Source organism: Chenopodium quinoa, unplaced genomic scaffold (assembly GCF_001683475.1).
Source record: "Chenopodium quinoa cultivar QQ74 unplaced genomic scaffold, ASM168347v1, whole genome shotgun sequence".
NCBI classification, from domain to species: Eukaryota; Viridiplantae; Streptophyta; class Magnoliopsida; order Caryophyllales; family Amaranthaceae; genus Chenopodium; species Chenopodium quinoa.
This window is the reverse complement of record NW_018742461.1, coordinates 4,477,708-4,491,864: the sequence shown is the minus strand read 5'-3', so window position 1 is coordinate 4,491,864 and position 14,157 is coordinate 4,477,708. Positions and strand designations below refer to the sequence as shown.

At 33.9% G+C, this 14,157-nt stretch overlaps 2 protein-coding genes across 3 annotated transcripts; one reads left to right on the top strand and one right to left on the bottom strand.

The window, feature by feature from the left end:
• Positions 1 to 1,816: 1,816 nt before the first annotated feature.
• LOC110718879 (protein FMP32, mitochondrial-like) lies at positions 1,817 to 7,150 on the bottom strand. Its single transcript, XM_021897809.1, has 7 exons — positions 6,713 to 7,150; positions 6,199 to 6,330; positions 5,992 to 6,051; positions 2,986 to 3,062; positions 2,837 to 2,893; positions 2,619 to 2,685; positions 1,817 to 2,375 (listed from the first exon to the last, which is right to left on the bottom strand). Exons 1-7 carry the CDS (start codon positions 6,893 to 6,895, stop codon positions 2,256 to 2,258), a joined length of 696 nt encoding a protein of 231 aa, XP_021753501.1. The 5' UTR covers positions 6,896 to 7,150; the 3' UTR covers positions 1,817 to 2,255.
• Positions 7,151 to 8,431: 1,281 nt separating this feature from the next.
• LOC110718878 (nuclear cap-binding protein subunit 2-like) lies at positions 8,432 to 13,438 on the top strand. 2 transcript variants are annotated; one of them, XM_021897807.1, is made up of 10 exons: positions 8,432 to 8,659; positions 9,717 to 9,789; positions 10,769 to 10,992; positions 11,559 to 11,697; positions 11,815 to 11,848; positions 12,307 to 12,420; positions 12,665 to 12,718; positions 12,824 to 12,927; positions 13,082 to 13,165; positions 13,280 to 13,438. In XM_021897807.1, the coding sequence occupies exons 2-9, from the start codon at positions 9,772 to 9,774 to the stop codon at positions 13,154 to 13,156; spliced, it is 762 nt and encodes a 253-aa protein (XP_021753499.1). In that variant the 5' UTR covers positions 8,432 to 8,659; positions 9,717 to 9,771; the 3' UTR covers positions 13,157 to 13,165; positions 13,280 to 13,438. The 2 variants fall into 2 exon arrangements, with proteins under 2 accessions (XP_021753499.1, XP_021753498.1); XM_021897806.1 differs by having other exon boundaries at positions 8,433 to 8,659; positions 13,082 to 13,438.
• Positions 13,439 to 14,157: the final 719 nt, after the last annotated feature.

The window sequence follows — 14,157 nt, the reverse complement described above, 5'->3', positions numbered from 1 at the left end:
GCTAAGCTAAATAAAAGTCAAAGACTCAAAGTTTGTACATATTGCCTAATACTACGTAATAATTTACTTGAATGTACAGTACATAACATAGTTGGCATGTCAAATATTAATCTAGTTAGAATGTCAAAAATATAATTAAGACGTGGAGAGGATTATTGAAGGTGATGAGGCCACCATGAACAGGAGAGAGAAAACGCCATATACATGTCGACAACATGCTAATCAACTACGCCATGAACGAGCTACTACCTACATGCTAGTGACTTGCCTGAACCTCATAATTAACGATAAGCCATTATTAATTAAGAGACTTTTTAATATTAATTATTCGACAATTTACGTACTTTTTGTATCGTTCAACTCACTAATGAGCATCTTATATCGCGAAAGTATGAGAAGATTTGACCACTTCAAAGTCGTGGTAAATAACTAAATATGACATCTTAGTACGAATTTTCTAAAAACAGTCGTTGTAGAAGGTTCAATTGTTCATCAAGGTATAAAATTTGTAGTAAGGCATCTAAAATATTCAATGAAGGTGACATGGTTAATCACACAATTGCTGATAGTCATTTTTGTTCATAATTAGTTCCTTTGACAATTGACACATTTATATAGGTTTATTAAGCTTCAATTTTAATAAAATAGACTTTAACTTATCAAACTATAAAAGTAAAGATTTCAAGGTTCTCAATGAGTTAAATTTACACAAACTCTTTCTTTTTTTTTTTTTTTTTTTTTTTTTGGGAAATTGTGAACAGCTCAGCCCATTAGAGATTTGACAGGCCCAAAAAAGGCCGAAAGTTGTAATGGGCCTTGCCAACAGCCCAACATGGAACCAAATGCACATTCGATCATTGCTAATGGGAACACTGAGGCTCCAGAATCCGCCTACAATGTCTGTCCTTGATGAGATCTCCAAGGTTGCCATCTTTGGCGTTCTTCTCTTCCCCTGTTCACATCACGGTCAATAAAGGGGTTGTGTTCAAATCGGAGTGGGATGATAGGGAAGTTTGACCGCGGTAAGTGCAGGTAGCCAGGTACTGCTAGTATGGACATAACAACACTTGTGAAGGCAAGACATCTTATAAGTTATAACATGAAAACGACGGGTGGGCCAAGGCATGAATGAGATGGTTTTACCATTCTGGTTACCAAGTAGGTCCCTTGGCGCACTTTAGGAACTTCGACAAGCTCTTTGATGCATAAGCAGCTTAACCTTGTCGGGACCAAAAACGTTCTATAGACACAAAGTTAGCCCTTTTTTTTTTTTTTTTTTTATTAATGAGAGATGGAGTAGGTGACATGGGGTGGTTTACGTGGCACATAGACGTTTTTAGTAACAATTTTTAATATATTAGTACAGATTTTAGAAAAAGTTTCCAAAATTTAAGTGAGTGTGAAAGGAGTCCTATGTGGTCCTAAGGTCATATAATTTGATTTGGAACCACATCAGTCCCACCAACAAGTTTATATAGTCTAGAGAAAGAATTTGGTTCAATTATGTGGCTATTTCGGAATTCTTGTTACATTGGTAGTCAAACGCTATAAAGATGATTCAATTCACTAACATGAGGTCCCAAGATTAAAATATCACAAATCCTTCTTACTAAGTTACCAAACCCTAATTTACCCATTCATTAATTACCAACTTACCATACCACTTATTGTTTATGCATGCATTACATGAGTCGTTCATATTATACTATTTTGGTATTTGTTACTTAAAAATCAACACCATTATCCTCATTGTTGATTTTGGCTGTTTGTTGACAATTGTTCACAATGAAGCTTTATTTGATGGAAAAGTGCACGGTTCAACACCTGCTAATTCATTCTTTTATATCAAACGAAAACACCTCCATCTTAAGATATACACGAAGTAAACTATAATACTGCATTGCAGTATAATCACAAAGCAAGAGGTGGCTTTTACTTTTACTTCTTCCCTATTTCAAATTTCCTTTCAAATACAGTTTTTTTCATACAAAAAAGACTACACAGATTTAAGACTACAAATTCTGTACACAGATAACCACTCTTGCACCAAGAAATTAGTGTTAACAAGTGAAGATGATAGCTACGATGTTATCAAATTCCGGCTTAGAAAAAAAATACTAAATTCTGACTTAGAAAAAATAATGCCAGATAAGAATGAATTTGAACCTCTTACGTACGGCTATGGTCATAGGCTCCTAGTGGTCTTGAAAAGAATCATGTATGCTTGTAGCCATTCCATTATTACCAAAGTGCACCTACTTGAACACTCGAAAGAAAGCAAGACCAACAGCAACAGTGGAGGCAAGAGTACCGATGCAGAATCTGATCAACTCTACCTTTCCAGCTTCCAGTTGAGCTTTCAGCGCATTAATTTCCTGGAGGCAAGGGTTTATGAATCAATTATTTAATCCAAAGTTAACCTCAAAATACTTTTGCCTCAAAATTGAAGCCACAACTCAACTCAACTCAACTGAACTCAAGATGCGATGTAACTTTACAGCAATCAATTCTCTTGTCAAATATTTAATTGAAAGGTCAATATGCAATCAGCCTTGCAAAATACAAAATGCAACTCTCAAACTGAAGCATTAAATTTAAATGAGGGCATAATTACTCACTCGATCGAGTTTATTGGTAAGGTTGTTGTTTTCTGCCTTCTGATTAGCAAGTTCATCACGTATGCGCCTGAATACATATTAACTATAAGCTCAGGCAGAGTAAACCAAGGAACGTTCACGAGACAAAATATCACCAGAAAAACTGCTACTTCAAGTAAATGAAGTGTTTTCAGTGCTTCCGTCAAAAAAAAAAAGAAAAAAGTGTTTTCATTGCTCACCCTTTTTCAAGATTTAAATCCAAACGCTGTCCAGCTGTTACCTTGTCAACTTCATACCTAATCCAAATATCAATTAAATTCTAGGCCAAAGACTAAATCCAAATATCCAGTTTAGGTAAACAAGAAATATACACAGTGATAGAACTCACTTCAGCTCACTACGCAGCTTTTCAATATCATTCTGAAGCTTTTCATTCTCTCTTTGTAACAAGGAAAAATGATGGTCCTGCAAACGATAAAAAGTAGTTCAAAGTAAGAAACAAGAGTATTGCATTTTTGGTCTCTCTAAACAAGGAAAATAATGTCCCTGCTAACAATCGAACCACAGTTGTTGATAGGAGATAAGTGTCTTATGTAATTGTTATGAAGATATGTACTTAGAATTTTACCTACAGCCCCATGCAGAGCCTTAGTCAATTATGTTTCAAAAGTATATTCCCTTATTTCTCAATCGTATAAAGCCACAATTAAATTTTGTGGCCAAATGTTGGACAAAATTTTGATAGCTAATTTCGATAATTTTGACTAACATAAATCTATCTATGCTATTAGAATAACTATACAATGTTGGACAAGTTCATGGTCAAAGTTAGTAAATTTCACCCATCAAAGTCACAAGTAAATCCGAAGTAATATTTGGAAAAATAGTAATACTATAAGTTATAAAGTCAGTTACCTACATCCATTTGAAAGCCACCAGCCCACTATTATGTTGTCTATGGCATACAGGATAGTTGTTGCCGTTTATTCAGCTGTACACAATTATCCTAGCCTATGACACGTGTATGCAGCTGAATATATACCTAGCTTAAGACCTAAAGTTGATTGGTTAACAACTATATCAAGTAGTGAATTACTAAAAAAAAAAAAAAAAAAAAAAATCACAATTCACAGATATAAAGTGTACAACACATTAGATTTTTTTTTTTATATAAAAAAAAAAAATACTCTCCAGTCCACTGTGTTTTCGATGTTGACTTTTCACAAGTCACCAGTAGAATGTTAAATAAGGAAAAAAAAAAAAAAAATACCCAAATAGGAATAGAGACAATTAGTTATATACATACAGAGTCATTAACTAATTAGAAACTTTCATTAAACATCCCAAAACATAAAAATGGATGGAAGTAGGGAGTTGATAACAATGAACTTTTTTGCTCTCAAACAGATACAATTAATGTAATCAACATTTATCATGTACTTTGGCAACATCTCTCTGATAACTAATAGAGAGGCTTTAAATCTCATATTAAAAGCTCTTGCAGTATAATTAATCATATATGTTATCAGACTTGTCATTCTCTATGCAGAAAAGATGACTTATCTTCAATATTTACACTCCAAAATCAATGACCCTTCAATGATGCCACAATTTTCACCTTATCAGAAACATAGTGTAACGAAGAAACAGCTTCACCCAGATAAGTAGGCAAAGAAGTGCAATAAAACTGAGATGTGAGGACGAGAGTTTTCAATTGGTACTGTTTGGAAGTTGGGATGAATGTTATAAGCTTGAGGGTGTGACTAATAATACAAACTTTGCACTAAATTGATAGTCTCACTTTATTACTCTATAAGCCTTGAGATAACTAAAATCAAACAAAAAACAAGTTAAAGTTTCAACCTGATGGTGAGACTGCTAGTTAATAATTCAGCTCAAATTCACCATCTTGCCTTACACTCCCAAATTTTCCAAAATAATATCAATATCAACCTTGATAACACATGTAAAGGGGCTTCTTAGGCAGAAAGGGGTGTTAAAAGTGCAAAAATCATATTGACAATAGATAACAAAGAAACTGTTTTCTCTGAAACGCAACAATATGATCTTTACAATGAATAAGAATAACAAGCTACTTCTAATCTAGAATTTTAAACAACCGGGGTTAAGGGATATTTCTAATGAACATATCGATACAGCACAAGTATCACCTGCCATAAGAAGGTCCACAATCTCCATGCGAGGAACATCTTTTCCCTGCATTGTCCCTTTTTTCTAGCTAACATGACACTATTTTAATGAATCAGCTTAGCTTTCTTGTCAATGGAAAAACTTACTTTTCCTCAGTTACATAGAGAGTATTCAGGGAGGTAAAAAGGTGTTAGACAAGTGACTGTCGCTCTTTATGAGGATCTCTACCAGTTTTATTTTGCTTTTTAAAATAACCATGAAAAGCTCCAGGTACTATATAGGGTGGGAGTCATATTGTAGTCTGGTCCATACGCTTAATTCAAGTTATTGAGAAGTAGAATTACAAGGAGGAGGTGAGGTTTAGCTGGACAGAATAAGGAAGAATGACAATAGAGGAGTTGGAATGGAAAAAATAATAATAAGGCTTGCAGCTCCTGTTATGTGAAACTATAAGCCTTATCCAGGCATTCCAACTTTTCAGACAGAAAGGGCAAATTCATCTGTGAGTACTCACCAATGGTAAGGTAACACCCAATATAAGTGATGAATCCGAAGAAGCAAGTGCAAGCTGCGGGTCCATCAATGTCCATCCTTTCAATATATGACAATGCAAAGTTCGTTGCACTGTATCTAAAAACTACGGAGTATATTCTCCATATTCCAAGTCAAAAAAACTTGTAGTAAAGCTAAAAGTCCATATTCAAAAGACCTTTTGTACATTAAGTGAATTGTCTGCTTGAACAAAAAAAATTTAAAAATCCAACCCTAATTGACGATCTAACAGAAATAATGTTTTTTTACAAAAAAAGTGCCAAAGGAGACAGAAAAAAAGGCAATAACTAGTTGATAAAAAGACTTCAGATAGAACAATTCAGGTGGAACAAGACACAGCTACGGAGTATACTGTTAACAAAATCAAATTGCTCAAACATGGGAATGTTTCAGACTGTAGTTCTAGAATTGCTACACTAACATATATTTGGATCAATTTGACACATATTCAAGTGATTCAAGTCATCCAACCAAATAGAAACCAATCCATATTTCATGCAGTAAATACAAAGTATCACTTTACATAACATTTCATATTTCTCCATTACAAAGAACTTCACATAAATGGTAAATGAACATAGAGCTTCTTATTTACATAGTAAAGTATCACTTTATATAGCATTTCATGCTTAATCTTCAATATATTTTGCAAGGCAAACAAGTATAGAGTAGTAATAGCTTGTTTCTATACCTGAGAGGTTTTTACTTCACCTTTGAATCTGGAAATGTTTGAATCCTGAAGCATTTCCGTCTACACCACATTCAGACAACAAAAGATCGATAAGTTCGATAGGAAGCATACGGAAACTTTAATTATACTCGACTACTCCGTCTACTCGTATATAACAAGCCCGAAGATACTGAAAAAAAAACAAAAAAAAACAAACAGTAATTATACCTTTTGCATTTCCGACTTAGAAACAAAGGATTGTGACATATTTTCCATGCTGTCACCCACAACTTGAATAATTGCATTTGTAATTGCCTCAGCCTGCTTCTGCGGAACACCTTGTGCCTCCAAATTCCTCACCTATATTCATCAACAATAAATTTGCATATTCAAACCTAAAATCTCGGTAGACTAGTCAAGTTCCGCAAATCAGCCAAATTAAAAGTACAAGTTCTAGCAAATAAATCGCAAACAGGCAAAAACAGCATAATATTGCAATGTACTTATTTTTACTACAAATAAAACAAAATCAGCCATAAAAAGAACTACAATTCAGAGTATTAAAAAATTAAATCTGAAACTACAAAATGAAGCTAAATAATTGAGTATGATACTACAATACTATGATTTCAATGCAAATATTTTAATTAACAAGTGAACGCAGATAAAATATGCACAAAATGCTAACAAAATCAAAGAAATCATCACGAAATCGGATGAAATGTAGAGAGAAATCAAGTACCAGAGCTAAAGTATCGACAAGCAATCCACGCCGATTATTGTTGGGAGCTTGAAGCTGACAGAATTGCCGAAAATTATGATTGAATCGGGTAATCTGCGGATCCACAGCAGCAAAACCTCTCGAATTAGCGAAGAACCTACTCGAATTTACACCAAATTGAATCGCGCGCTTAGCAGCTGTCATTGAATCAGATGAAATTTGGTAAAATTTATGAATTTCGAAGAATTAAACGAGCTTGAGCAACAAGAAATTGCAAGATGTTCAAGCGAAGAATTCCAACATTTCTGGAAAAATGAAGAAGAAAGTGGCCGGAGACGAGGAAGGAAAAAAAAGGAGAGAGAAATGGAGGAAAAGGGACGGCCTGTAAAATGGGAAGATTCAGGGATGATATTTAGCGTGTATAGTACTCCCGACCCCGGGATGTTATGCTTCCGTGTTCATGTATTTAAAACTGTAAAACCACCTCTAACAATCTGTTAGAGATATAAGATATTGGAAAATATACCTGGGATTTATTTTTGGTAGATATTATTAAGAGAATAATATATTCAGGTTTATTTATGCTAAGATATTATTTAGTGTATATATCTTTAGGATTATTTATGATTATATTAGTATATCTTTTAGGAATATTGTTTCTTATCTTATGAGCGTAGATTTTGTATAAATACTCTATCTATTGATGAATAATAAATAAACTATTCTATTCTCTCTTCACTCTAATTTGTGCAGGTTAAATCTTGGGACCATTCATAAAAATAGAGGAATTGAAAATTCATGGAAATTGATAAAATAAGTAGTTGTTTGATTGACATAAAAAAGCAAAAATGGGGAAAGTGGGAATTCATGGGAATTTTAACTTCCCACAAAACATGGAAAATAAATTACCTAGCCCCTAGGTAAACCAAAATTCATGGGAGATTTCATTCCCTTATTGCCAACCAAACACATTCTATAAATCCTTAGGAATTTGAATTAACTTCCCATGAATTATAAATTCCTATGGGAATTAAATTCCCACGTCAACCAAACAACACCTACGTCTTCTCTCAACACCGTAGCTTAATTATACTCGGTACGAAAATACTCGGAGTAAGAAAATAAAGCATTAAATTTAATACAGACACATATGACCAAATCATAAAGAAATAACAGGAGGTTACTAAAATTTGCCAATTTCATCTCTTTAACTTTTAATTGATCTTTTTAAATTCATAATTTACTCCGTTGGTATTTATTGAGTATATATATTGGGCACATATTAATAGAGTAAAGTAGTAAACTAGTGAGGGTACCAAACGCCGCTCCATATGGTTACACAACTTACAAGTCTTACAACGACTCAACGAGTACTTAGGTCAGTAGTTTTAAAGAAAAAATATAATAGAGAATGGGTAAAAATAATTTTAATTTAGCTAAAATCAGTAATTTTAAAGAAAAAAATATAATAAAGATAAAAATAATTTCAGCTCAGCAAAATTAATTTCAGTAAAATTTACTTAAATTTATTAAAAATAATTTTAATTCAACAAAAATAAGGTGAATTGAATGGGACTACAAAAATAGTTATTACTGTTTGTCTGTTTCGTATAAATTTGATTGGATAAGTGTTCAATCTTACACGCTCTAGAGTTGGTCAATGCGGTATAGGTAAAATACCCCGTAATAGGCTAATAGCTAAATTAAAAATACTCGTACTAGCTTAGATCTCGTGCGAAGGAGTACAGAAAAAAAATTACCAGCAAATGAATAAATTCTGATCGTGATATTATTTAGATCTAATGGTTGATATTACTTATTTCATTAATCTTCCTTTTCTTTTTTCGCTTCGGAGCTTCTCACTTGTACGCTGCACCCCTCTTTCTCTCTCCTCCATTGAAGCGCACTCTGAGTTCTTCATTGAAGCGGCTTCTCAGCTTTCTTTCCTCCATTGAAGCAGTTTCTGAGGTAAAGTGTTTTCAACTTTCTTTTTAATCATCTTATCATTTCAAATTCTAGGGTTTAATTTCGCATTATCGTTAAACTAATTGTCAGTATTGCTAATTTAGGGTTCTTCCAACGTGGATTCTTTCTTCAATTTACTGAACTTTTGGTCACAATTACTGAAGTTATTAATGCTTATAATGAGCAATTTTGTTGCTAGAATATTAATATGTGCAATTTACGTTAATATTCTTAAGCCAGAAAATTTATGTGGTTTTTCGAGACTAATTTGATAATTGTGTCAAATTTGGTTGTTAATGTGTTGCATTATTCAAGCCGAACTTGGTTTTTGAGGCTCGTCAAGCTTCGATCTCTAGCCGAGCATGTCTAAAGCCAAGTCGAGCCTACTCTTATTCAGGTTCGGCTTTAAGGTTTAACAACTATCATGGAAAATTCTTTGTGTTGGGCCTGCTCATAGGCTCCAGCTAATCCGGGTATCGGAACATGGTTCAGCTGTCCCAAATATTCCTTATTTCCTGAAACTTTAACCACTTTACTATGATGGTGGTACTTGTTGATCTCAGTTACTCGTTCTGTTCAAACAAAGGATTCAAATTACCAAAAACAATTGGCGGCTCATTGTAAAACATAGTGAATTTTCTTAATAGTTTTTGTTTATGCTGGAATCATATATGTGAAGGCCTATTTGTTTCAGGGAAACAGTGCAATAAATGAATTCTTATACTTTTTTCCACATAAAATTTTGGTATGGGAGACTGAGGGATATATGTAAAGTGATTTTTTTAGTGTCAAAATACTTGGGCAGCGCTTTCAGTTTCATGCTACACTTACATTAATAGTACTACCTCCGTTAAGTATTTTTTTTTTACAAAAATTTATTAGTTTATTACTGGTATATATTGGGAACCAAGGGCCTGTTAGCTGAATGTTTAAGGTCTCTACGATAACTTAGGGGAAGTATGAATGAGTAAATGGGTTGATTTAATACTCAATTAATCATCAAAATGACAGAATCCTTCTGTTTTTGGATGGAAAGTTAATGCTTGTCCTATCTTTGCAGGACAACAATTATTGAGAGTGGACTCTTTGAAATTCTCCCCTTTTTTTGAGTATAAATGGCTTCTTTATTCAAGGTAAGACCCCCATACTCCCTTTATTGTACTGTTTGTTGTAGCTGCCTATCCCATGTAAATGCTTAAGAAATTGAATGACATACAAGATATTAGATAGCTATTCTTGATCTCAACAAGTTTGGACAAAGTTCAGGTGTTTGTTAAATACCACAATCACAGGTAAAAGAGGTGCAGAAAATTTATATTAGATTCGTAAATATTATAACAGTAATTTGCTTGGCTATACCCATCTTACAAATTAGAACATACAGAGTTTTGAAATGTGTTAGAATTGCAATGGTCATCTTGCCAGATAGGCTGTACGCCAGTACTCATCCTTGATTATTACAGAACATTTGCTGTAAAGTATTTACGGCTTTTGATCTTTTTATCAACATTCTCTAATCCAACATAGGTAGATCCTGGAATAACGTGAATGTTTGTAAATTAATGATTTCCTATCATTTATCAGAAAAAGAACTTTTTGGCACAGATCGTCAGTTTAGATTTTTATTGTTGTATTTTTGAGTTGCAATTCCCCTAGTTTTAAGTTTTTAGTTTGTATAAATGAAGAGTTTATTAGTATCTACAACTATGCAACTGAATAGCCATAGGGGGGCAAGTTGCAGTTGATTTCATACACATGGACTATTATGCATGTTTATCATGTAATTTTTTTTAATTAATATTTTTTATATATTTTTTTATCTTAAGCTTATTGTAAAATATTAGGCATTCATGTAATATTAAGCTTTTGATCTATGGCTTGTAATTGAAAGAATTGGTATTCTTTGTGAAACCTGAAATTTTGACTTGATCCTGTTATCGCGGGTCAAAGCTCGGTTCTATTAGATGATTGAAGCATCCCTCGGCTCTAATTGAAATGCTGCCCACTTTTGTTGTTTTAGATTCCCATAATGAATGTCCTGCCAGAGTAGTACATGTATTGGTTAGTGTGTAATGTTTCCTTGACATATCTTCATTACTGTAATGTAATTAGGATTTAAATAAGCTCTCAGCGTACCGAGATAGAAGATTTCCTGGATCCCAAGAAGAATTTGAGGAAGCACTCAAGAACTCAACGACTGTCTATATTGGAAACATGTCTTTCTATACAACTGAAGAGCAAGTTTATGAGCTATTTTCTCGGGTTGGAGAGATTAAAAAGATGATTATGGGTTTGGATAAGAATTCAAAAACTCCTTGTGGTTTTTGTTTTGTATTGTAAGGACTACTTCTCTTCATATTTACTAATCTGAGGTGTATGGAATTTGCCTTAAATTATACAGAGTACATGATTTTCTTAGTATGCTACGCAAAATGTGGAAGCCTTTCTTTATTTAATCAACTATTTTCATGGCATACTTTAAAAACTTGGATGTGTATTTCTGAAAATTGATAAATGATTTTATGAGACACGATTTGGTGATACCTTATTTGATTGATATTTTCTTCTCATGTTAATTTGCATTCCAGTTTAAAGCTCTTCTTGGCCCTCGTCTTACATTATGAACGAAGAATATATTTTGAAATTTATTGAGTTTTTATAATTATCACTATTTTGTTCCACCCTAGCTTTAGTTTCAAATTTTCACCCTCTTTTTTCCAGACTATTCTCAACAAGAACAAACTCATGGTGTATAATAATTTATCTTTTTTTTGCATAAAAACTCTCTTTTGGTTATTTGCTAACTGCGCGTCAACAAACTTGACAATTGTTTTGACTAGTGGCAAAATATGTGATTAAATTTTCCGTACATCTTATTAGACCATCAAATTATATTTGACAGATATTACTCCCGAGAAGATACTGAAGATGCTGTGAAGTATATAAGTGGTACAATTCTTGACGATCGCCCTATCCGTGTGGACTTTGACTGGGGTTTTCAAGAGGGCAGGCAATGGGGACGTGGTCGAAGTGGTGGTCAGGTCTGTTTGTCATGTTGTGTCTCATTCTCTTTTTTTTGTTAGTTTTCTTTTGAGGTTAGATATCCCCTTGTTTAGCTCTTACCTTTCTGCTTATTCTTTCACTGCCCATTTTTCCAGGTGCGGGATGAATATCGCACTGACTATGATCCTGATATCCTTTTTCTATTTAAGGCAAAGCTCAGCTAATATTCTTGGTATCGTGGTTATTGCTCTATCTGAAGGTCGTTTGGTTTATGTAATTCCTATGATAGTGTGCTGTCATGTCATATCTCACATATGCTTTACTTCAATAGGATTAGGGTTCTGCTGTATCTTAGGAGGACTGGAGTCAGGCCTCTTGATTATATGCTCACCTTTTGTTCATTTTTTATTGCTTTCAAGCCAGTAGATATGGTTTTTAATCAGAGGAAGATCAGCTTGTACAGTGATTATACATCACAACATCATACTGAACCCATTGCCTTTTTCTCGTCTGCCATTACTGTTGGGATTCTTGGGACTGAGGGTCGCAAGTGCTGGTTAATTTATATGTTTTAACTTACCTTGCTAACTGATGTACCATTCTTGTAATTGCTCATCATTCAATCAGTTTACCTTAACTCATCGTACGTAGGGGTGGTTATGGAAAATTGGTCCAGAGAGAGCTTGAGGTGCAGAGGACGCTTGTGGATTATGGTGCTGGAGCTCTGGGAGCTTTTCAGCCTGTTATGCCATCTAACAACTGTAAGTTCTTATATTATATCTTGATAATTTTTGGCGCATCATGGCAAACCAAAGAACTCAAAGGTAGGCGCACCGATAGTTAATTAGTATTTCAAATTTGTGTTTCTCTTTAAACTCACTAATGCTTACTACTTGGCAAGTATAAATTGAAAGTGTATAGTGTACCTACTTTTTACAATAGTTATCTTTTCAACTAATTACTTCAGATTGTTTACGTTGAAAATGATGACAAATATTAATGCAGATGGTAGAAATGAAAGAAATCATGGTCATGGAGGCTCCTACCGGCACGGCAGAGGTAACTCCTATGTGACTTCATATTTTTCTCACAGCGTCCTATTGGTTAGTGAGTCAACTTTTGCTTTCTCTTAAATATAAAATGATTTGTTTTTTGGACTAAAAGATTTCCATCGGAAGCGACACCGTGAGGACGATCGTCATCCTGTTGACGTGCCAAAGAGAAGTGAGCATGAACCACGTAGGAACGTTGACCATGAATCTAGACCGGTGGGTTTTATGTCTCTTTTAAACCTTGGTTGTTATTCAGTTGTTCCATCAATGGCTTTACCTCTTAGAGGTAGAAGTCTGGCAAGTGTGAACCACCAGCTACGTTTGGCATTTTTGAGGAGGGCTGCCACTAATTTATTTGCAAATTTTGCAGGAGAAAAATCCACGTTTCCGTGAAAGTGGGGACTCTGATGAAGATGAAGATGAAGACCGGAAGCGTCATACTTAGTCAAACTAGGTAATAGCTGAAAGCATTGTTGATGATTGAAGCTCAAGAGTGTTTAGATTGCAATTTAACTGTAACTTCTGTTATTTTGATAGTTTATCTTTTAAATGTTGTACATCGGTTTAGGTTTGAAGATCTCAAAAATCTGTTCATGCAGCCTCTGAGTGTTGAAAGGTGCAACACTCTTGATATGAGCATGTGAATTTTTTCATTGTGAAATCTTATGTCTCAATGCTGCCATTGAATTTATATATGTTATGGACTAAGAAGAAAGTTCGGTACGAAGTTGCTATCGGACGAAGGAACTTAGTAATACCTTAAACCTTTTTACTACTGAAATACTACCTTCGATATCTCTACTGAGTGTCCAGAAACGCATTTATAATTTTGGCATTTATCAAGACAAGATATTACATATTGGATTTATCATATTTTGTCTGCCTGGCCTAAAAAATAAACAGGGGGTATACGGAGTGATTCGAAATTAGTACTGGGAACCATGTGCAGGTTTTTATCCTACCGGATCATGATTTTGAGTGAGCCACTGAGTGAATTGGTAAAAAGTTTCTTTTGTGTGTGCTGTGAATTTTCACGATATATGCTACTTTCAACATCGACACAATTACACAAGGATAAAGATATTTCCTCCATTTCTTTTTAGCTGACACGTTTTTTTTTATTATTATCTTTTATATAAATAGTGAGGCAAGATTATTTCGATACAAAGTGTATATTATAAAGAATAATGGATTATACTATAGAATCCATTTGAAAGTCGAACAGGTTAGTTTCTTAAGAGTATGTACAATTTTTTCCATTTGAGTACCCCTAATGGCCCTAAATCTATTCCACTTATGGTACATGTACCATTTTATTTTACTCTTACCGTCTTCCCTGAACCAAAATATTGTAAAGCGCATGAAATGTATTTGGTGCATATTCAATCCATCAGAAGTAGCTGAGCACCACCATTAACAATTTTTGTTTACACTAATCAAGCATAA